General features: G+C 39.0%; 1 protein-coding gene and 2 pseudogenes across 1 annotated transcript; all 3 read left to right on the top strand.

Annotated features, from left to right (window-relative positions):
* The first annotated feature begins 2,094 nt into the window (after window positions 1-2,094).
* LOC119912854 lies at window positions 2,095-5,004 on the top strand (annotated as a pseudogene).
* A 3,240-nt stretch (window positions 5,005-8,244) lies between these two features.
* On the top strand, window positions 8,245-9,819 carry LOC119912853 (immunoglobulin kappa light chain-like). Its single transcript, XM_038732079.1, has 5 exons — window positions 8,245-8,293; window positions 8,431-9,135; window positions 9,255-9,380; window positions 9,465-9,508; window positions 9,645-9,819. Exons 1-5 carry the CDS (start codon window positions 8,290-8,292, stop codon window positions 9,768-9,770), a joined length of 1,005 nt encoding a protein of 334 aa, XP_038588007.1. The 5' UTR covers window positions 8,245-8,289; the 3' UTR covers window positions 9,771-9,819.
* A 6,020-nt stretch (window positions 9,820-15,839) lies between these two features.
* On the top strand, window positions 15,840-21,920 carry LOC119912852 (annotated as a pseudogene).
* The last annotated feature ends 3,485 nt before the right edge of the window (window positions 21,921-25,405 follow it).

The following is a 25,405-nucleotide window of genomic DNA, read 5'->3' as shown; positions in this document are numbered from 1 at the left end:
CTGGGACGTACTACTGTGGACACACCCTCATGTGGACACAGTTTTTGGAAACGGGATCAAGCTGGACTTAGCTGGAAACAAACATTCTAGCAAAGATAACCTCATTTGTTAAAAAACGATGAATACTTTCTTATCACATTTGATTTTAAAAACTTAAACCTCTGTCATGTAATGTGCATCTGCAGATGAGGCGGACTTTTGCCTTTAAGTATTTCTTGAGCGGAGCTTTGGCATTCACCACCATCCTGGGGCGCGTTTCCCCAAAAACATCGTTGGTAACTATGGTAGCAACTTCCGTGGTTGGAACTATGCAGGTGCAATGCAACTGTTTCCTAAAAGCCTAGTTCAAACTATGGAGGTACACGCTACGGTTTTCTTGTTATTGCTGGTATACGACTACAATATCAAAAGCCTAAATAATAATTTAGCAAAATAATGTAACTTTATATCGGTCACAACTGTCATATTTAGGCATATTATGACAAAGGTTGTGAGTTTTACAAGTTTCCTGCTGTGAAGTCAGACCGAACGCATCTGAAAACATTGTTAGTACACCATTTGTACTTTCTTTCGAAGTGAGAACTGTGCTTTAGTAATGCACAAAATTGGTACTTTCTTTGTTGCTTTGTCTCTTAATCAGGCTTTCTTAACAGGGTTACTTTGTTGGATTCATTGATGTTGTGCAAGAGACTCATGGGCTTTGAGAATCACAACGGAAATGTTTCTTGGACTGTTTTTTTTCTCCAGACAATGTATGTTCATTTAGTGTGATAAAATAAACAGAATCTAACATTGGAACACTTACTCAGCGATGGAAGGATCACTTGTAGTTTTGTTGGATGGTGGGGCTAAGAGAAGTGTATTCAGCGTGTGTTTAGTGGGCGGGCCGTTTACTGTGCCTGAAGAGCCGGACGAGGTCCTATGCTACACAGATCCCTTCATCAAAAAAGGAGCCAAATTCAATCGCCATGTTTACACACTGACTGAAAGACTGAGCAGGACAAAAAGAAAGACGATGTGTTTTTCTTAAAGTTTGAGTGTCTTTGAAACATATTTATGTTGAAATTACATGACAAAGTGCATTTAATACGTAATATAATAACATATATAATATGTATGTACCTGCATTTTATTGTCTTGCTGGACATAATGGTCCACTGCCAAATGTTTCCAAAATGCATGCAAGTGCATGAGCGCGCTAAACAGCACGTTTATTAAACATGCTCATGTTTTCAGTGAAGGGTGAACTGAATGACCCCGTTCTCATCTCAGGGCCTCCAATACCGATGCTTTCTGAAAAAGTGACAAAGCATAGTTATTTGACCCTTAAGTGTCTGTATGAGATGCTCTGGTGTGTCTCGTATAGACCAAAAGTGCTAGATAGCTAGATGGCTACATTCGTGTTAAAGGTGTTGACAACACCCCAAAGCCCCCTACCCTTACCATAACCATCAGATATGTTTGTGCCTAAACCTAAGTCAATGACTTTGTGCATGTCGACCCGCAAACCCTACAGCTAGCAGGCAGGGTTAGCCTCCTTTGTGTTACTTCGATGTAGCTGGCACCTTTAGCGGAAAATAATTACGCTTTGTCACGCTGTCTGAGAGCGTCAGTAATGATGCACTGAGATGAGAACACGTTGACTGAACATATCCATATCCAACAATTAATCATGTGAGCGCCCTTAACTCCTGTGAGAGACATTGAGTTGAAGCTACGGACCAGTCTTGGGAAACATCTCGAAGTGAATGACGATCACCATCATTAACCAAGGGTATGACCACTAGCCAACAGCCGCAGAGTTCCACCACAGTTAAACACAGCATTTTGTTAAGAAAAAAACCCAGAAGACATAAATAGGAAATAATATTTTGGGGATTTTGAATTTACTTCAAACCCTAACCCTTTTAAATTATTAACTATGAACATGATCTGATGTGCTTATATACCTCTCAACATGTGAATCTTCTCAAGAACCAAACACTATAGGTTGCAGTGAACATGTGATCATGTTTCCGAAGGAAGACATGGTGTCACATCAGGCTGGCCAATCAAACACAGTCTTGTCTCTTAAGAGTGGAGAAAGAATCGAGATCCTTTTCATTCAACATACAGTTTGAACATGATGAGATCTCCAAAGTTTGTTTTCTGTCTGATATGTTTGTTCGTGGGGAAAATGGGTGAGTTTTGTTTTTATGGCTCCAGCAGCTTCGCTTTTACTTTATAGCAACTCTTCATGGAAATGCTTATAATGTATCTTAATATATTAATTACACTGAATTTGATCAGTTTTTATTAATTTGCTTTGTCTTTCATTTCATTTCAGCTCATATGACAGATCTGAAAGTCTCCTCATCTATTCATCAGAAGAGACGTTTTGTATCAGCTGATATTGGAGAAAATGTGACTCTGCAATGTTTCTATAAAGGTGATGATTCAGCATGGCTTTACTGGTATAAGCAAACTCTGGGACAGAAACCAAGTCTCATCTCTACCTTCTATGTGTATGATACAAAAGCCACTTTTTATCATGAATTCAACAATCCACGCTTCACACTGGATACTAAAAACAGTACAAATCACTTGACAATATTTGATTTGGACATTTCAGACTCAGCTACTTACTACTGTGGAGCTAGATATACATATACATATGTCTTGACTTTTGCAGAGGGCACTACTGTCAGTGTAAAGGGTTCAAGATTGAATGTCCAAGCTTCAGTCCATCAGTCAGCATCTGAGCCCATCCAGCCAGGAGGCTCTGTGACTCTGAACTGTACAGTACACACTGGGACCTGTGATGGAGAACACAGTGTTTACTGGTTCAAAAACTCTGAAGAATCTCATCCAGGACTCATTTACACCCATGGAGGCAGGAACGATCAGTGTGAGAGGAATTCCAGATCACAAACACACACCTGTGTCTACAATTTTGCCACTGGAGAGCCTGAATCCTTCTCATGCTGGGACCTACTACTGTGCTGTTGCCTCATGTGGACACATACTGTTTGGAAATGGGACCAAACTGGACTTTGAAGGTAAGTAACTTTCCAGCGGAGGTTGTCCTATCTGTTACATTCCAATCAAGCTTTGGGTGACCACAGAGATAAAAGCTGAAAGCTCTGTTTCTGATGTCTGAATCTGCAGATCAGGTGGATTCTCTTGTCTTGGTGTATTTCTTGAGTGGAGCTTTGATATTCACTACCATCCTGATTGTTCTACTGGTTATCTTAGCGTACAAGATAATCAAGAAAAACAACTGCCAATGTACAGGTAAGTGTTACAGTTTGTATCTGATAGCTTGTATTCATAAATACAAGTTTCCAATAAAAAGCTTTTTCTTTGTTTCACAACCAGAGTCTCAAGCAAGATTATCGGCTCCTGCCACAACAACTGCAGAGGTGAAATTTAACTTAATAATTCATTAAAACACCTTTTTTATGCAAAACAACCACTTGTTTTGTTGCTCTTTTTAAAAATGTCTGTAAGAATCAATATCGTAATCCAGTTTTATATATTTTGTTACCAGGGTTACCGAGATGCAGACAGCCTCCATTATGCTGCTTTAAATGTTAACCTGCCCAACAGATCAAGAAGACAGAGGAACAACACCAACAGTGAATGTGTGTACTCCAGTGTGAAGCAATAAAATTGATTTTGTGGTATTTCAAGTGTAGACCTAATGCAGATTTATATGTATATTCTGTGTGTAAGAAAAAGGCCCAGTACTCCAAGGAATAATGTTTTTATAGAAGGATTGCGCTCCTCCGATTTAAGCCCAGTGCCCACATTCAGTCCCAATGCAAGAAGAAGAAGTGTGCCCTTTATGTAGTGAGGCAGAAAGTACAGAGTGGGAGTAGGCGTGGTGCATCAGACTTTCCAGCTGTTCTTAAGCTCAGGCGTCACATATACATGCTTTGGAAAAGCCGTGTCTATTGTACGCAAAACGGCGATTTTGCGTGTATAGTGGACGCCCCCAGGTACGTGTGTATGTGACGCCCCGGGGTGACCTAACTAGCAAGCTAGCTAGCGATGTTTTTGTTTAAGGAGTTGACAGCCCCCCCGAGGCAACTTCCCTAACCTCAACCATGGCATTAGTTAGCGCCTGAACCTAAGTCAGTAAATATATCCATGTCGACTGGCTAACCCTACAGCTATGCACACGGCCAATCTGCTAGCAGATAGGGTTAGCCTCCTTTGTGTTGCAACGCTATTGCAAACTGCAGCGTATCATATGCAAGCAAAATCGCCATTTTGCGTACAATAGACACGCCTTTTCCAAAGCGTGTATGTGACGCATGAGATGCGATCGGGTTGGACTTTCGTTTAAGTCAACAGTTAGGATTTTCTTTTGACCTTCAATAACTGAATCCGACAGTACAAGTGTCCATTTTGATGACCAGACAGCTGAGTCAGTACCTATGATAAAAAGAGCGAGGCAGACGAGACAACAGACACCTTGTCAGAAAACGTGAGACTCTTAAATTAGACCTATTATACAATATTTCCAGCCCTATATTGTAGTTCTGTGACTCCTCTATGGTAGCTCTGCATGATTCAAAGTTCAAAAAAAATCTGTCCACTGTCTTTTGGCCAAGACCCTGGGGGTGCGCATTCATTTGTGGGCGTGGCCCGACATTCTGTGCTTGGAGCAAATGACTATATATGAAAATCCGGCTATGTGTGATGTCATACAGAGCTGTTAGAAGAAAAATTATTATACCTCATTATTTGAAGCTTTGGCCATGTGCACCATGAAAATCAGACATTGTAACATTAAAGTCCACCGTACTACTGGGTAACAATGAGTTCTGTCTACCATACACACGCTGCACGTTGTTTAGAGCTGCCTGAAGTGTTCATAGGCCAAGTCTGACTTTTACCATGTTCATTAAAGCCTTCCAGTATATAATGAGTTACTTAAGCTATCTAATCGAGAATACCAACATTTAGCTCCAGGTCTGCTTGCTCAAACCAGAATTCTCCGTCCATTGCTTGCTTGTTTGCTTGTTTGTATACACAGTGACAATTGATCAGGTCTTAGCCAAGTGTGCTGTGGATTGATCATGTTGAGGAGCAGGGTGAAGGGACCAGGCTTGGCTACCCCATCATTACAAGGGTGTATCCTTCCATCTCTCAGAAATGTTAAATGCTCAGGGTATATCCAGTAATACACTGATATACCTAAATATAGAAAAGTCTCCCAATGAGGACAAATCTGACATGCAGAACCTAGGCTTGACTCTCCTATTTTCATTGTGCATATTTTTGGTTCAACTTTTACCTCTGGTAAACTCCTGTAATATGGAAAACAGCTCAGTTACACAACAGTAGTGACGCTTATGACCTCAGCAACTATCAGCCTACATCCACACTCTTCTCTCTCTTAGCAGAATCACTGGTTAGCTCACAATACCTGCCTATACTGTCCTAAATCCAAAGAGGTCAGGATACCTGTACATATTACAATAACTACTGTTGTCAATGACAAAAATGACAATAATTAATGTTGATCATAATATTTTATTAAATAAGCTGCTTTACATTGACCTTGATGATTCAGCTTACACATGGTTAAATCATATCGTTTTGGTTAAGTTCAGACTGTTGTTGCAGATTACTTTCAATTAAATTCCCTGATTTTTGATAAAGGATCCAACCAGGATCAACATTAGACCTCCTGCAACTAACTACATATACAGAGGTGGGTAGAGTAGCCAAAAACCGTACTAAAGTAAAAATACTGTTACTTTGCAGAAACAAGAACTCAAGTAGAAGTAAAAGTAGTCATCAAAATAACTACATGACTAAGAGTACAAAAGTACTTACCAAAAAAATTACTTGAATAGTGAGTAACTTCATGAGTAACTCAAAAAATAAAAAACAATGGGTCTTTTTCCCAAAGTCTTTCATTTCAAATGGTCTTTGCAGGTAAAGAAGAGGAAGACACTTGTATTCATTTGTGATGAAATCACAAGTCATCATCTCCTGATTAGATATCCTGCCACATTTACACCAGGACAATATTCCCACTGTTTATCTGTCAAGTGTGATTACAAAATATTGCATTAATATTAAAGTCTGTTAGTATTCCAAGAAGTAAAGATCACTTAAAAATATAAATTGTAACACTGCAAAAACCAATTAATGGTCCAATATTATGCTCATTTTCAGGTTCATACTTTTATTTTGGTTGTCTACTAGAAAATGTTTGCATTATCACATTATTTTTCTCATACTGTCGATTGCTTCAGCACCTCTATTCATGCTCTGTCAGAACACTCTGGTTTTAGCTCCTGTATCTTTACGGCTCCTCTCTCTAAACACCCACTTTCCCACATCACCGGATAAATGACTCTTTTCACTATCTGAATTAGATTCATTAGGTCGAATAACATTCAGAAAGTCTAGAATAGCCACACGATTCAATCATTTTATCCCCATTTAAATTAGCAGAGGGCTAGAGCAGTAGACAGCCACACATTGCAGATGATCCGTTTAATTTTATACTTGGGAAGTCAAACTTTTTTGGCCACTAAGCAGCGGAGTTCCACTTACAATGCTGCATTTAGTTCTCTTTAAGCATCCATGGTCTGGCTATGGAGGACTACGCCTACTCATTACTGTACAAAAACACAACTGTATAACTTTTTTCACTGATTTTGGTGAAAGTGTATCATATTTTATAGGGAAAATATTTTCTGGTTTTACCTCTAATGTCCTCCAACTGCTCTGCCTCAACTTCTGGTGATTTATGGACTTTCCTGATGGATGGATAGCTTTACATCTTGTTAGTTACTTTAGCTGAGAGGGAAAACCAGAAAATATTTAACTTTCCTTCATAACCATAAAAGCACTTTCTGAGTATGCGAGACATACTGGACCAGATTCAAGCAACGTGTTTGCCCACACATTGACTGAAAGACTGAGCAGGACAAAACGAGAGAGGATGTGTTTTTCCTTAAAGTTTGGGTGTCATAAGAGAGAGTGCCCCAAAACAACAAATGATTTCGTTCAAGTGATGAAGCTCTCTAGCCCTGTACGATATGAGCGAAGGAAGATTTCAGTTGACGGTCCCCAAACCTTTACAAAGAATTATTTAACCCAAAACTTGATCAGGGGAGTAATTTCCCTAAACCAAGATCTTTTTGTGCTTACACCTAACTTAACCTTAATCATAGCCTCAGAAAAGGGATGTATTTTGTAACGCTTTTAGAATAGCACAGACTAATTATGGTCATTCCGCAAATAGGGAAGTCAGATCAGAAACACTTCTATGTATCATTCTAAAGAGCAAGGACAAAAAACATCTTTCTTTGTTACATTTGGAGGACTTATGTTATGTTGTGTGGGAGGAGGCAATGCGTTTTGGACGGACATAGAGCCCTAATTTTGTCGTGTGCACTGTAATAACTGGTATTCAAGTCTAATGCTGAAGAACAGGGTGATGTTTTCTAAGTGAGATGGGATCTGTGCTTTAGTAATGCACAAAATTGGTACTTTCTTTGTTGCTAAACCAGAAGGCCCCTACCCTTACCATAACCATCAGAAATGTTTGTGCCTAAACCTAAGTCACTGACTTTGTGCATGTTGACCGGCTAAACCTACAGCTGTGCACATTGGCCTCACGCTGATGTGCTAGCAGGTAAGGTTAGTCTCCTTTGTGTTGCTGCAACGTACCTTTAGCGTAAAATAATTACTTTGTCACACTGTCTGAAAGCGTCGGTAATGATGCACTGAGATGAGAATGCGTTGACTGAACATATCCATATCCAACAACTAATCATGTGAGTGCCCTTAAGTCCTGCGAGAGACATCAAAATGAAGCTTCCGACCAGTCTTGGGAAACATCTGCAAGTGAATGACGATCACCATCATTAACAAAGAGTATGACCACAAACCAACAGCTGCAGAGTTCCACCACTCAAGTCAATGACAGCATTTTATTAAGAAAAAACCCAGAAGAAATAAACAGGAAATAATATTTTTTGGGATTATGAATTTAGTTCAAAATTTTTAATTATGAACTATGAGCATGATCTGATGTGCTTATATACCTCTCAACATGTGAATCTTCTCAAGAACCAAACTTGACACTATAGGTGGCAGACAACATGTGATAATGTTTCCTAATTAGGACATAGTGTCACATCAGGCTGGCCAATCAACCACAGTCTTGTCTCTTAAGAGTGGAGAAAGAATCGAGATTCTTTTCATTCAACATAAGAATTCGAACATGATGGATCTCCAAAGTTTGTTTTCTGTCTGATATGTTTGTTCGTGGGGAAAATGGGTGAGTTTGTTTTTATGGCTCCAGCAGCTCCAATTTTACTTTAAAGCAAGTCTTCATGGAAATGCGGATATATCTTAATATATTAATTACTCTGAATTTGATCAGATTTGATTAATTTGTCTTTCATTTCATTTCAGCTCAGATGACAGATCTGAAACTGTCCTTGTCTATTCATCAAAAGACACGTTTTGTATCAGCTGATATTGGAGAAAATGTGACTCTGCAATGTTTCTATAAAGGTCTTAATTCAGCATGGCTTTACTGGTATAAGCAAACTCTGGGACAGAAACCAAGGCTCATGTCTACCTTCTATGTGTTTGATACAAAAGCCACTTTTTATCATGAATTCAACAATCCACGCTTCACACTGGATACTAAAAACAGTACAAATCACTTGACAATATTTGATTTGGATATTTCAGACTCAGCTACTTACTACTGCGGAGCTAGATATACATATGTCTTTACTTTTGCAGAGGGCACTACTGTCAGTGTAAAGGGTTCAGGTTTGACCGTCCCAGCTTTGGTCCATCAGTCAGCATCTGAGCCCATCCAGCCAGGAGGCTCTGTGACTCTGAACTGTACAGTACACACTGGGACCTGTGATGGAGAACACAGTGTTTACTGGTTCAAAAACTCTGAAGAATCTCATCCAGGACTCATTTACACCCATGGAGGCGGGAACGATCAGTGTGAGAGGAAATCCAGCACACAAACACACACCTGTGTCAACAACTTGCCATTGGAGAGCCTGAATCTTTCCCATGCTGGGACCTACTACTGTGCTGTTGCCTCATGTGGACACATACTGTTTGGAAATGGGACCAAACTGGACTTTGAAGGTAAGTACTTTATAGCAGAGGTTGTCGTATTTAGTTATTTATTGTTACCTTCCAATCAAGCTTTGGGTGACCACAGAGATAAAAGCTGAAAGCTCTGTTTCTGATGTCTGAATCTGCAGATCAGGTGGATTCTCTTGTCTTGGTGTATTTCTTGAGTGGAGCTTTGATATTCACTACCATCCTGATTGTTCTACTGGTTATCTTAGTGTACAAGATAATTAAGAAAAACAACTGCCAATGTACAGGTAAGTGTTACAGTTTGTATCTGATAGCTTGTATTCATAAATACAAGTTTCCAATAAAAAGCTTTTTCTTTGTTTCACAACCAGAGTCTCAAGCAAGATTATCGGCTCCTTCCACAACAACTGCAGAGGTGAAATTTAACTTAATAATCCATTAATTACTATGAAAAAAACATTTTTATGCAAAACAACCACTTGTTTTGTTGCTTTTTAAAAATGTCTGTAAGAACCAATATCGTAATCCAGTTTTACATATTTTGTTACCAGGGTTACCGAGATGCAGACAGCCTCCATTATGCTGCTTTAAATGTTACCCTGCCCAACAGATCAAGAAGACAGAGGAACAACACCAACAGTGAATGTGTGTACTCCAGTGTGAGGCAGATGAACTGAACATGTTACATATCTACTTTTCAATAAAATTGATTTTGTGGTATTTCAAGTGTAGACCTAATGCAGATTTATATGTATATTCTGTGTGCAACAAAAAGACGAGGCCCAGTACTCCAGGAATAATGTTTTTATTGAAGGATTGTGCTCCTCCAATGTACTCCCAGTGCCCACATTCAGTCCCAATGCAAGAAGAAGAGTGCCCTTTATGTAGTGAGGCAGAAAGTACAGAGTGGGAGTAGGCGTGGTGCATCAGACTTCCAGCCTGTTCTTATGCTCAGGCGTCACATACACACGCTTTGGAAAAGCCGTGTCTATTGTTCGCAAAACAGCGATTTTGCGTGTATAGTGGATGCCCCGGGGTGACCTAACTAGCTAGCTAGCTAGCGATGTTTTTGTTTAAGGAGTTGAAGGCCCCCCACCGAGGCAACTTTGGCTTAGTCAGTGCTATTGTGGATGACAATGTTAAATTGCTTGATAAAAGATTTTGCTGCATTCTGTGTAGATCTGTTTAACGTTGTTGATGATAATATACATCGATCTTGATGATTCAGCTTCCACATGGTTAAATCAATCTTTCTGGTAAAATTCCCTGACTTTTTGATAAAGGATCCAATCAGGATCAACATTAGACCTCCTGCAACTAACTACATATTCAGAGGTGGATAGAGTAGCCAAAAACCGTACTCAAGTAAAAATAGTGTTACTTTGAAAAAACAAGTACTCAAGTAGTCATCAAAATAACTACTTAAGTGTAGGGTTTACCCGAAAAGTCAAAGATTTGATGCTTCAATGGGCGAAGCCTGATTCAACAGTCAATCTCACAGTTGAAGCTTCGCTTTTGCGATATCGGTGTGCTCCACGTCTGATTTTACATAGAACTACCAGTTTTCTCCCAATAAGTTAATATACAGACTATTACAATATACATTTCAATGTTTAATGCTGTAAATAAATATTTAAAAAGAATAAAACTTTCAATAAATGTTTTTAAAGTGCGTAAATAAATCCAAAATTGTAACCCTGGGACGTCAGTGCGCATGTGTAGGCCTAGCATGTATGTGTCAGTGGAGGACACTTGCTGAAGAGACGGAGCCCCAGCTTCACTGGTGTTGTGTCGAGTTGTCCGCACCTCGCGGGACTTTCATATAATTTATCACCATTGATGAACCACATAAAGAATAGTTTATCGTTGTTAAATAGCCGGCTACTTGATATAGCCCTGCGAAGACCGATGAATGACAGACGAGAGAGAGAGCGCCTCAGTTTTGCTGGACATTTACAGTGTAAGTTGAATGAATAGAGACTGCAGCTCTGCAGTTTCTCAAGATTAAAGCGGACCTACCGTGTGTAACACCACCCCCGGCTCGCAATCGCCACACACAAAAAGACACACATGATTCAACTATCAGTCGACCATAGGCAGGACTTGACGATTCTAAATCGACGTTGTTGTAAATCATTAGTCGGGGACAGCCCTACTTGAGTGAGAGTACAAAAGTACTTGCCAAAAAAATTACTTGAATAGTAGTAGTAGTAACTTCGTCTGGTATATGGTAAATCCCCCTGCACAGAGGTGGGTATTCACCGTATACCTGCATATAAGTATCGCTACACCTCTGGCTGGTAGATGACGGACAGGGCCCTGATTTTGTTGTGTGCACTGTAATAACTGGTATTTAGGTCTAATGCTGAAGAACAGGGTGAAGTTTTCTAAGTGAGATGGGATCTGCGCTCGTGGGCTTTGAGTAGGGATGGGAATTGAGAACCGGTTCTTCTTCGGAACCGGTGCCCAGTGAATCAATTCCTTCGAACTGTTAGCATGCCTGCTTAATGATTCTACTTATCGGTTCCGCTCATGGCAAATGCGTCATGACGTCACACACGCGCTGCGTTGTTTTGGTTCAGAGCGCAGCAAACATGGCATCGAGGCAGAAGCGCTCTAAAGTTTGGTTGTATTTCACGCGAAAAGACGACGATACGGTCACTTGCAACACTTGTAAGGTTTCCATTTCGTCAAAGGGGGAAACTACCTCCAATGTGCAGAAACATTTGGCCACACAGCATGCAATTCATTTGCAGGATTGTCGCGTGTTTGATACACTACTACTTAGCGACGCAATAGAGTCAAGCAGCAGCGGAGCTAACGGGACACCATCTGTTACTAATGCCGAAGGTAATTTTAAACTCTCCAGGCAGGACAGGCCCTGTCTACTTAGTTAATGTGAGTGCCATTCCATTGTGTAAACCTTTACTATACGAATAATCTCCATTGTCATTGTCCATCAAATTTAGATGATGATGAAGATGGCCAGAGTCTGGCTGGCTCTGAGGCTGCAGCAAGTAGCTCCCGTGCACCTCTAGCTACTCCCTTTACAGGCAGGGAAGAATAGAATGACAGAGGTTAGGATCAACAAATGTCAACGAGCAGTGACTAAGTTTGTGGTTAAGGGTTTGCTCCCATTTGCCACAGTAGATGCCTCTGCATTTCGGGAGGTTAATTTGCTGTATTTTGTCCAGCATGCCTTTTCAAATAAAAATAACAAATGCATGACCAAAAGTTGCATGTTTTTATGTCAGTATAGATTTATGTATTCCTAGTCCTACCTATATTTTCTGTAGGGAGATGATAAAGACTCTCAACCCAAAATACAATGCCCCAAACAGGGAGAGTTTAACAAATCATCTGATTCCTGCTTGGTATGGGGTTGAAAAGAGCAATCTGATCACAGACCTGAAACATGTCACACATGCAGCCATCACAGCAGATGGTTGGACTAGTTTCAGTCAAGACCTCACCGTAACATTGCGCTATGTCAGGGAAGGTCAGAGTAAAGAAAAAGTCCTCAAAACCAAAGCAGTGTACAAAGCTCAAACAGGGACAGCTGTGGCTGAGGAGACTGAAGGGATCCAGGAGGAGTTTGGAGTGAAAGAGAAGGTGGTGGCAGCAACTACGGATAACGCAGCAAACGTGGATGTAGCTGTGAAAACGCTAAACATCATCAAGTTTCCATGTTTTGCACAAACACTTAACCTTGGAGCTCAGAAGCTGTACAACTGCAATACAGTTTCCAACTGGGCAGCAAGGATTTGTTCTGTGATCGTATGGATGAAGAGATCTCACATGGCTAAAGTAGTCCTGAAGGAAAAGCAACAACTCCTCAGTAAATAATAGGCCTACTGTTTAAATACTTTAATTGCAAGCTAATGACAAATTGTAACATATAAATTTAACAGATTAGGATCAATTTAAAAATGATAAAGTAATGGTAAGATTACATTGTTTAATGTAATCTCATAATCTTGTGTGTGTGTGTGTGTGTGTGTGTGTGTGTGAGTGTATGTGTGTGTGTGTGTGTGTGCCTGCAGAGCTGCCCGTGCGCATGCTCCTTTTAGATATGAGGACGAGATGGAACTCTCTGTATTTGATGATGGAAGGATTTTGTGAACAGTTTCCTGCTATCCAAGCTGCAGCTCTAGACCAATGGCTTAGTAAGCCCGTGGAGGAGGAGAAGTAACTAATGTTTGAAAAAAATTAAAATGACTTATATAAAACTTGGTTGACTATAGCCATTAAAAGGGTTATGTTTGTTGTTTCTGCGATATATATTTTTTGTTTTCTTTATGTTTCAGACTGGCCAGAATGGGCAATGAGGACCCGAGGAAAGCAGAGGAGTTTGTGCTGCTGCTAAGGATGCATTACACATCCACACTTGCTGTCTCCAGTGAAAAAAGTCCAACCTGTGGCCAGATATTGCCCATCCTTCAGAAACTGCAGTGCAGGAAGACGACTCTGCATTCGTCAGGAGCATCAAGGAGAACATCTGGAATGATCTTTCCAAACATTACCAGGTACAGTCACTGACATGTAATGATGGATTACTATATGACAATTACTCATATACACTAATGGTTATTTGTCAGTCACATTTTCTTCTAGATTTGTGTTGTTTGTCCTCCATTGTAAATGTAAGGATGATGATATCCAGGCAGGAAGCCACTGTGTTAGATCCCAGATTTAAATCTAAAATGGACAGGGATGAAATTTGGGTCAGGGTCAGAGCATCAGCAGTGGCAGCAAACACAGAAGCAGTTGAGAAGGTATTTGAATATGCCTTTAGCATATTTATGTTATGAGACCTTTTCTTCTTGCTCTGTGATACTTAGACTATAAATTTCTTCTCAAGCTGTCAGAGCCAAGTGAGACACAAGGGCAGGCAGAAGAAGAGGATGGAGAAGAAGAAGAAGAAGAAGAAGAGGAGGACTACGTAAGTTTATTGTAGCTAATTGTGATGAATGATGAAGATGGCAGGGATTATTACACTATTTCATTTAAAACTAAACCTTGTGGTTATTTCATAATTTCAGACGAATCCAGCTTTATAGAACCTTCCTGTCATTCCAACCAAGACAGTGCCAGTTTCTGGTGGTGGAAGAAGAGTGACACATTGCCAGTGTTGTCAGCTCTAGCTGAGAAGTATCTCTGTGTCCAAGCGTCCTACCCCTTCTGAAAGGGTGTTTTCCACTGCTGGAGACACCCTGAGTCCAGAAAGATCTCATAATGGAATTGGAATCGTTAAAATCTTATAAATTCCCATCCCTAGGTTTGAGAATCACAACGTAAATATTTCTTGGACTGTTTTTTTATCCAATGTATGTATATAATATAATGTATGTTCATTTTGTGTGATAAAATAAACAGAATCTAACATTGGAACACTTACAGTGTAGGTGTGTGTGTATGTCTTCAGTCCATAAAGCGGTACATCTGAATGTCTGGTGGCACCATGTGTAGTGGAGAAAGCATGTAAGAACCATCACCCATCTAAGACAACAGTAGAGTCATCGATGACAAGGACAACAGTACACGAGAGATGGCCACTCAGGCTAGAAGGAGGAAGTGCCAGTAACTTAAAGATCAATATATGAAAACATTAGAGGAGCATTCTGCACCGGGTGCTCTGTGAGAAAGAATTGAAAAATGTCTTTATTGGCGCACATGGGATAGAGGCTAGAGTACTTTGGCTTACAGAGACATTGCGAAAACCTATTAATAGTCCCATATTATGCTCATTTCATACTTTTATTTTGGTTGGATAAAAGAAAATGTTTACATTATCACATTATTTTTCTCATACTGCCCATTGATTCAGCACCTCTATAGACCCTCTGTCTGAACATTCTGGTTTAGCTCCTGTATCTTTAAGTGCCCCTCCATAAAAACTCACTTTCACATAAAATGACTAATTTCACTATCTGAATTTGATTCATTTGGTCCAATAACATTCAGAAAGTCTAGAATAAGCATGATTAAATCATTTTATACCCATTTAAATTAGCAGAGGGCTAAACCAGAAGGCCCCTACCCTTACCATAACCATCAGAAATGTTTGTGCCTAAACCTAAGTCACTGACTTTGTGCATGTCGACCGGCTAAACCTACAGCTGTGCACATTGGCCTCACGCTGATGTGCTAGCAGGTAAGGTTAGTCTCCTTTGTGTTGCTGCAACGTACCTTTAGCGTAAAATAATTATGCTTTGTCACACTGTCTGAAAGCGTCGGTAATGATGCACTGAGTTGAGAACGCTTTGATTGAACATATCCATTTTCAAACAATTAATCATGTGAGCGCCCTTAAGTCCTGCGAGACACATCAAAATGAAGCTTCCGACCAGTCTTGGGAAACATCTGCAAGTGAATGACGATCACCATCATTAACGAAGGGTATGACCACAAACCAACAGCCGCAGAGTTCCACCACTCAAGTCAACGACAGCATTTTATTAAGAAAAAACCCAGAAGAAATAAACATGAAAAAATATTTTTTGTTATTATGAATTTAGTTCAAAATTTTTAATTATGAACTATGAGCATGATCTGATGTGCTTATATACCTCTCAACATGTGAATCTTCTCAAGAACCAAACTTGACACTATAGGTGGCAGTGAACATGTGATAATGTTTCCTAATTAGGACATAGTGTCACATCAGGCTGGCCAATCAAACACAGTCTTGTCTCTTAAGAGTGGAGAAAGAATCGAGATTCTTTTCATTCAGCATAAGAATTCGAACATGATGGCATCTCCAAAGTTTGTTTTCTGTCTGATATGTTTGTTCGTGAGGAAAATGGGTGAGTTTTGTTTTTATGGCTCCAGCAGCTCCACTTTTACTTTATAGCAACTCTTCATGGAAATGTGTCTGATATATCTTAATATATTAATAATACTCTGGATTTGATCAGATTTGATTAATTTGCTTTGTCTTTCATTTCATTTCAGCTCAGATGACAGATCTGAAACTGTCCTTGTCTATTCATCAAAAGACACGTTTTGTATCAGCTGATATTGGAGAAAATGTGACTCTGCAATGTTTCTATAAGGTTTAATTCAGCATGGCTTTACTGGTATAAGCAAACTCTGGGACAGAAACCAAGGCTCATGTCTACCTTCTATGTGTCTCATACAAAAGCCACTTTTTATCATGAATTCAACAATCCACGCTTCACACTGGATACTAAAAACAGTACAAATCACTTGACAATATTTGATTTGGACATTTCAGACTCAGCTACTTACTACTGCGGAGCTAGCTATGCATATATATATGTCTTTACTTTTGCAGAGGGCACTACTGTCAGTGTAAAGGGTTCAGGTTTTAACATACCAGCTTCAGTCCATCAGTCAGCATCTGAGCCCATCCAGCCAGGAGGCTCTGTGACTCTGAACTGTACAGTACACACTGGGACCTGTGATGGAGAACACAGTGTTTACTGGTTCAAAAAATATGAAGAATCTCATCTAGGACTCATTTACACCCATGGAGGCAGGAACGATCAGTGTGAGAGGAATCCACACACAAACACACACCTGTGTCTACAACTTGCCATGAGAGCCTGAATCTTTCTCATGCTGGGACCTACTACTGTGCTGTTGCCTCATGTGGACACATACTGTTTGGAAACGGGACCAAACTGGACTTTGAAGGTAAGTTACTTTCAGTGGAGGTTGTCGTATTAGTTATATTGTTACTTCCAATCAAGCTTGGGTGACCACAGAGATAAAAGCTGAAAGCTCTGTTTCTGATGTCTGAATCTGCAGATCAGGTGGATTCTCTTGTCTTGGTGTATTTCTTGAGTGGAGCTTTGACATTCACTACCATCCTGATTGTTCTACTGGTTATCTTAGTGTACAAGATAATTAAGAAAAACAACTGCCAATGTACAGGTAAGTGTTACAGTTTGTATCTGATAGCTTGTATTCATAAATACAAGTTTCCAATAAAAAGCTTTTTCTTTGTTTCACAACCAGAGTCTCAAGCAAGATTATCGGCTCCTGCCACAACAACTGCAGAGGTGAAATTTAACTTAATAATTAATTAAAACACCTTTTTTATGCAAAACAACCACTTGTTTTGTTGCTCTTTTTTTAAAATGTCTGTAAGAACAATATCGTAATCCAGTTTTATATATTTTGTTACCAGGGTTACCAAGATGCAGACAGCCTCCATTATGCTGCTTTAAATGTTAACCTGCCCAACAGATCAAGAAGACAGAGGAACAACACCAACAGTGAATGTGTGTACTCCAGTGTGAGCAGATGAACTGAACATGTTACATATCTACTTTTCAATAAAATTGATTCGTGACCTAATGCAGATTTAGATGTATATTCTGTGTGTAACAAAAAGATGAGGCCCAGTACTTTCTTATACAGAATCGCCATGCTGCCCTCATTTCAGCCTCTATTGAAACAAGCTGTAGATGCTTCTGTCTCTTTAGCCCACCCGACTGGCAAAGACCCTGCACTGTAAAGTCCTTCAATAGCCCTGTCCATACGACTTCATTTTAAAATGTAAATTTCTTTCAAAAATTTTCTTTTCTTTTCTTTTCCTTTCTATTTAAGTTACAGAAAAGTAAAAAGTGTGAATGTTCCAGTTACTTGCTATTTTCTACCATAAAATTGATTTTGTTGTACTTCCTAATAAATTGATTTCACAAAACTCAGTTTAAGGACCTATGTCATAAGTAAATTGTCAGGACATGCCTACATTTCAGTTAGTAACCATAGCAACAGCAGAACTCGGCTGGGCATGTCCCACACGCGGCTCTAACGGCTGGGCTGTTACAGAGGTGACCAAACTGCAGTGCTGACCTGACCAGCGTTTTCAGCAGAGCTGAGGACAATACATCACTAAACATATGTAAGTAACCATTTTTACTTGTAAAAATTATTTTTTTAGTCGAATTGGCATGGATATATTACTTTTTCTCATGCTAGAAAACCACTCCGTTTCCTCTATCATGTGTTTGTTGTGTGAGGATGCCAGAGACATTTCCAAATGTACACTAACGTTGAGCTCTAATGGATACGTTAAAAACTCGAGTTCTTGTCAAATGCAGTTTATACTTTGTCGGGTTTTCATTAACATGCAATGTCTTCCCGCTTTCAGTAGAGAATTTAAAATAAATGGACGTTTCCTCTTGTGGCCCTAACGTCTGGACTCAAGATGGCTTGATTGCTGGCTCAAGATTTTTGTTTTTTAGGTGGTGGAGTTAAGTTAATGTTAATGTTACTGACATTTAACTGATATATTAGAGATGTTTTGGTTGTTGAACAGCAACGTTGTTAATGTAGTTTTAATGAATGTTAAATATTTTGTCTCAAACAACTCGCTTAAAATACTCATGAAGCAGGTTTTGGGAGACAATTACAAGAAATGAATTACTAGCTTTGACCAAATTCTTGCTAGCAAGACGTGCAGGATGGCAGGTCCTGCATCTCCTCCAGGCTCTTAACATAGACAGCCCTCATAGAAGGAGCACCCTGTGGCATAGAGAAGAACTCTACATGAAAGAATGTCCATTTAGCGGGGACTCAAAATGGTTGGACGCTATTGAATGGAAATAAATGTAGGTTTTTATAATTGAGGCATATTTCCTAGCTTATGATGTGTGATTACAGGTTTTAATGTTAACTGCTGGGTCTGTATCTCCTGCAGTATTTCCTGCTTGACTGCTGTGAGAGAATAAAATCAATTTTAATGAATCAAAGATTTCTGGTTTCCCTCACTTTTAGTAAACATGGCTGTCCAAAAATCAAAACGTAGCCTAGTTTTGTCAAAGTATGTATTTTCACAAAAATATTTTACCGAACATCTACTGACCGACGGCATGTTTACTACAAATGTATCTTGTGTATTAATGTCGTACAAAGATTATGCCCTCTTAAACAAAAAATTATATATATAAAAAACTAAATGTATAGTTTATTTAACAGTAAGAACGGCCCCAAAAGAAAGTAGGAAAAATCTTAAGCAGTTTTATTAAGCTTGTTTCCAAAAGGCTAGATATAATAATACCTAGGGCTGCAGCTAACAATGATTTTAGTATTCAAAGCTTTGCTAGATTATTTATACAATTCATCGATACATCGTATAAGAAGTACTTTTGCTTGGCGGCGGCGGCGGCGTGAAAGGATGGATTAGCACACGCAGGTAGCAGGGATTGTCTGAGCTACAGAGAGAGCTGGAGGTGAGTTAAAAGGTGCAGCTCCCGACAGCCAGTTAACTCCTGACTGTGAGGTTGCAACTCATGGCCCAAAAAGGAGAACAACAACAACGCACATGGGTACATTTTCAGCTGAGGACTGCGGCTTACTTTGGCTAGCCTTCAACTACACAATCAATCATGATTTCAGGTAATTGCTGAAGTTGCTGTTACTGTTAAGCTGATAATACACAGAGCAACTTTTAGAGCAATCGTGCTGGGCAACGTTCCCGTCAGTGGTAATGAGTAAAGATTACTACCGTAATCCCCTTCCCCCACCACGACGTCGTGTTCACAGCGTAAGCGCGATGTGCGACACTAATAAATGTCTGTGCAAAACACTGTGCTGTATAGTTACATGAATTAAACGAAGCATCGATTCAGAGAATTTATGTCGAAGCATTTTATCAATTTAATCAATAAATCGTTTCAGCCCTAATAATACCTTGTTGTATTTTTTCAATAACAAATGGGATGGCCGTGTAAATTATGCAGCACTGTTGTACCGCAAAAGCTTGATATTGTAAAGCATTACAGATAGCATCATGGGACCTTTAGATACAGCCATGTCTTGTCATGTATACATGTAGACTGCCCATGCTCTTCTACATCCTGGAGGGCCCTCCGCAGTCATTTGTCAAGACAGCATCCAGAAGTAAACTGACATAACTCATCACAAATAACATTTCGTTCACCTGCCTATTATGTCAAAGATATTTTTCTAACACATAGGTAATCATCTGAAGAATAATGAGACTAATCTTTGAAATTTACCACTTTTTATTTTTTGGTTTTGATTAACTAAACTGAAAGTACTTAAATTTTCACAAAATGGCAGTGTCCTAAAACTTTATTGTATTGAAAAGATAATTCAGACCAGCAGTGATTATGTTGTAGGTTTGGAGTGATATTGCTAAATGTTTCATTATTCACTCATCAACTCTAGGACCCAAGTGCCTCTGTGATGAAGAAGAGAGATGTGACTCTAAGATGCCTCACTGAGTATATGTGAAAGAGTGGACAGGACCTTATCTCTGAGTACTATGTAAGTATTGTTAAAAAGTATGGTTGGGTCTGTTTCTGGTTTTACTGGTCAAGTTAAACCAGTATGATTTTATGTGGGCTGACTGAACCAGCATTCGTCATGTGTAGGCTGAGAGAACCAGCAGCATGGAGATTGTTAGCAGGAGGCCTAGAATAGGCGATTTTTAAGTATTATGAAGTAGAGCCCTATGCAGAACCTTTTTAAAATTCCATTCCTGGGAAAATCTCTGAAAAATACTGCCTGCTCAATGACTTTTGTATATCCTCTCATTTTTATTTTATGACAAATACAGGAAATATTTAACATTATTTTGTATTTATTTACAGATTGTTTAATCTGTATGCCTGACAGATATGCATAATGTTACATTTGTGAAAGGATTTATGAGACACTGGGACACAGGTCTCCAGCTCCACACAGATCAATGAATACATGCTCCATTTAATTGTTGGTGGAAAAGGGGACATCTGGGCTTTTCATTCAGTAGGCTATTAAGTGTTTTATATAAGCTGTTGCTAACTGGTAAATATGTTCTTTACTGGTCTTTCCCACATTGAAATAAGTGGGAAAGACCAGTGGATTTGTCAAGAACCTTGATAACCTAGATTTCCACCATCACTAATATCCAGCATTCATTTGGGGATCTGAAGAGTATGAAGTGTCTGAAAAAGCCACACACTGTTACGTCATACAAAGCAAAAGTTATTGGATTTTTATGTTAAAGATCTGTACATAAAATATTAACATTATTTAGTTTGTGATAGGTACATTTGTATTAAATTTATTGAAATTGCTTAGTGTTGTGTGGATTTGAGCACACATTTGCGTTTTATGGGTCTCCAAAGAAGATGTGATGTTGAATTATTATCTTAATCTGAACATACTGTACATTCTGTTTTTATTTTTCCTTAATAAGTGCGACAGTTTCCTAATTTTGTTTGTTTGTCATACAGGGAACTGCAGAGTGCAGTGTGCATGAGGACCTGAAAATGCGGTTTGAGGATCTAGCCTATGCTCGCCATGAACCAGATGCGGTGGGCATCATCATCGAGGGAATCCAGTGCTTACAGATCTTGACAATCTGGCCAGAATCTCCAGTATCCATCCAATCTTTTGATGAAGACTTTTTGTGGGACTCAATGCACTGCGCCCAAAACCAACTGCCAAGTTAATAAGCCTCAACAACAAGTTTCTCGCAAAGATTGTTGGCCTTGCAGTGAAAACAGAGTTTTGTTGTTTCTGTTGAGGAATGTTATACATTTTCTTGGCCTGATGTGTGATTTTTCAGACTGTTGTACCTGAAGGCCTTTCAAGGATTGTTTGTGGGTCTCCGCACTGGGTACTCAACTAACCTCCATGGTCATTAGTTTCACTAACAAGTTTCAAGCGTGGACAGTGAAACATGACAGTCACCCTGGCTGTCACAGATATTTTTTCTGTTAATGAACATTTTTCTGTTATGATCAAGTGTTTTAATAGTCACTGAAATACACTGTCACAATATTGTATCAAGCTGCAGTTTGTAAGCTGAGGTCACAAGTTGTAGTATGTAAAATGTTTTATTAAGATTTAAAAGGAAAATCTGACAATATTAAACCGTAACTCACAATGTATAAAAACACCTACAGTTGCAGCTTCTGCCTTCTAGCACAGCTTCTGTTCTGTTACCAGTGACGTCTAATGATGCCTGAGGCAGACTGTTAGCTGTAATTTTTGAAATAGTAAAATTTGTCCCTTCAAGATTACTGTTTATACACAGAAGAGGTGCTGGAAAGGTATTCTACTACACATAGGCTGTGGTCAGAAGATTGTGTCAATAATTTGCATAACTGCATTTATGGATTTTAATAAATGTTGGAAACCGATACGTCCTTTTCTTTGTTAAATTTATGACAATGCTAACTAATTATTTAAGTAATTTGCAATTTTACAACAGAAAAAAATAATTGGTCAACATTTAAAGAAAATAAGTACATGAACTGATTCAAAATTTCTTTTGAATGTAACTTATTTTAATTAAGTTTGATGTGGTTAAAATGCTGTCCATTTTGACAATGGCTGAACTTAATTTTTTGGCAGTTTTTTGTAGACTCTACTTAATATTTTAGCATACACTAAAATGTTTATTACTGAGTTTTCCCAACTAAAAAAATCAAGAAGTTCACTAAACTAACAAAAAGTGCTTGGAAAATGTTGCCTTATTTTTTTTAAGTTAGATCTAAGTAACAGTTTTTACAGTGGGCGGGGCCGACATCCTGGAGCAAATTTAAGCCTTTACCAGTGTAGAAGTTGGTACTTTGACTATGTAATTGAGAATACCAACATTTTGCTCCAGGTCTACTTGCTCAACTGAGAATCCTTCTTCCAATGCTTGCTTGCTTGCTTGTTTGTATACACAGTGACAATTGATAAGGTTTTAGTGGAGTGTGCTAAGTGGATTGATCATGTTGAGGAGCAGGGTGAAGGGATCAGCCTTGGCTACCCCACCATTACAAGGGTGTATCCTTCCTTCGCTCAGAAATGTTGAATACTCAGGGTATATACAGTAATACACTGATATACCTAAACATAGAAGTCTCCTGGTGAGGACAAATCTAACATGCAGTACCTAGGCTTGAAACAGCTCAGTTACACTAAGGTGATCTTATGACCTACACAACTATCAGCCTACATCCACACTCTTCTCTCTCTTAGCAGAATCACTGGTTAGCTCACAATACCTGCCCATACTGTCCTAAATCCAAAGAGGCCAGGATGCCTGGTCATATTACACTGATTAACTGATGTTTTGGATGACATTGTTAAATTGCTTGATAAAAGGCAAGATTTTGCTGCATTCTGTGTAGATCTGTTTAATGTTGTTGATGATAATATACATTGATTTTGATGATTCAGCTTCCACATGGTTAAATCATATCTTTCTGGTTAAGTTCAGACTGTTGTTGCAGATTATTTTCAATTAAATTTTTAAAAATATTTTGATAAAGGATCCAACCAGGATTAACATTAGACCTCCTGCAACTTACTACATATTCAGAGGTGGGTAGAGTAGCCAAAAACCGTACTAAAGTAAAAATACTGTTACTTTGCAAAAAACAAGTACTCAAGTAGAAGTAAAAGTAGTCATCAAAATAACTACTTGAGTGAGAGTACAAAAGTACTTGCCAACAAATTGGCCATTGAGCAGCGGAGTCCCACTTACAATGCTGCATTTAGTTCTCTTTAAACATCTATAGTCTGGCTCTGCGAGACTACGCCTACTCATTACTGTACAAAAACACAACTGTATAACTTTTTTCACTGATTTTGGTGAAAGTGTATCATATTTTATAGGGAAAATATTTTCTGGTTTTACCTCTAATGTCCTCCAGCTGCTCTGCCTCAACTTCTGGTGATTTATGGACTTTCCTGATGGATGGATAGCTTTACATCTTGTTAGTTACTTTAGCTGAGAGGGAAAACCAGAAAATATTTAACTTTCCTTCATAACCATAAAAGCACTTTCTGAGTATGCGAGACATACTGGACCAGATTCAAGCGACGTGTTTGCCCACACATTGACTGAAAGACTGAGCAGGACAAAAAGCGAGAGGATGTGTTTTTCCTTAAAGTTTGGGTGTCATAAGAGAGAGTGCCCCAAAACAACAAATGTTTCGTTCAAGTGATGAAGCTCTCTAGCCCTGTACGATATGAGCGAAGAAGATGTCAGTTGACGGTCCCCAAACCTTTACAAAGAATTATTTAACCCAAAACTTGATCAGGGGAGTAATTTCCCCTAAACCAAGATCTTTTTGTGCTTACACCTAACTTAACCTTATTGCCTCAGAAAAGGGATGTATTTTGCTTTTAGAATAGCACAGACTAATTATGGTCATTCCGCAAATAGGGAAGTCAGATCAGAAACACTTCTATGTATCATTCTAAAGAGCAAGGACAAAAAACATCTTTCTTTGTTACATTTGGAGGACTTATGTTATGTTGTGTGGGAGGAGGCAATGCCTTAAGGGCTAAAGTTAGGGAACAAAAGTTCACTTGCATGGTTAATGCCACAGATTACATGAAAGTGTGTGGCATGATGGCCTGCAGCCTTACCCTGTGAGAACACTTGTCTGGTATGTGATAAATCCGCCTGCACAGAGGTGTATATTCACCGCATACCTGTATATAAATATCACTACACCTCTGGCAGGTAGAAGACGGACAGGGCCCTGACTAATTTTGTTGTGTGCACTGTAATAACTGGTAATCAGGTCTTAGTGGAATATAAATGCTGAAGAACAGAATAGTTTTTATGCCATACACTAGTAGCCTTGCATAGTGAAAAGTTTCTTTTTGGCACTGCTGCTCTAACAATTGCAAAACAGAAATGAGGCAGACTTTACACTGAGACCCTTCAACCTTTACCTCCATGCTTTTGCTTTGTATCTCTCTCAGTGCAGCAGCTACTGTGGTTTTCAGCAGGATGTAGAGGTGATGGAACTCCCACATATTATACCTTAAGCTAAGGACCACTGAAACATCCAAACACAGGGGAGTTATTATAGTGTCATATTCGATCACATAGCAATGGCTAATACTAACACTAATACTAGTAATACAAATACTAATATTAGTAGAACTACTTAATTGACATACTATTTAGAGTACTACTTACAACAACAAAAACAATGCGTAGAGTACACTAGTCTCAAAGGGCATATTGAAACATCAGTTTATAAAGTGTAGTACAAGTAATGTCTAAGATCTAAGCTCTTACTTAGGTTTTTTAAAGGGGACCTTTTTCATATTTTCTAGCATTTCTATAATGTTACAAGGTCAGATGTTCACATTAAACATGACCAAAGTTTCAAATGATGAGGTAAAAGTATTAAAAAGAAATCCCTGTGAGCCAAAACCTCAGATATCCCCCTGTTCTGAACACTGTTTTGAACTGTTTTTTCCTACTAATGGCTCGGTATGATGTCATTCCGATTTCCAAATATGGTCATTTGCTCCAGGCATAGAACACATGGCAACGCCCACAAAGGAACATGCAGACCTATCCCTG

This window comes from Micropterus salmoides, unplaced genomic scaffold (genome assembly GCF_014851395.1).
Source record: "Micropterus salmoides isolate LMB-PRFRI ecotype aquatic unplaced genomic scaffold, ASM1485139v1 Ms_hic_scaffold_2, whole genome shotgun sequence".
Taxonomy (NCBI): Eukaryota; Metazoa; Chordata; class Actinopteri; order Centrarchiformes; family Centrarchidae; genus Micropterus; species Micropterus salmoides.
The sequence above is the reverse complement of the archived record's forward strand: the minus strand, read 5'-3'. Positions and strand labels throughout refer to the sequence as shown.

Excerpts from the sequence above, each read along its gene's own strand:
- LOC119912853 (XM_038732079.1), top strand. Across the intron at positions 9,381-9,464 it reads AAACAACTGCCAATGTACAG|AGTCTCAAGCAAGATTATCG; the intron begins GTAAGTGTTACA and ends TTTCACAACCAG. Across the intron at positions 9,509-9,644 it reads CTTCCACAACAACTGCAGAG|GGTTACCGAGATGCAGACAG; the intron begins GTGAAATTTAAC and ends TTTTGTTACCAG.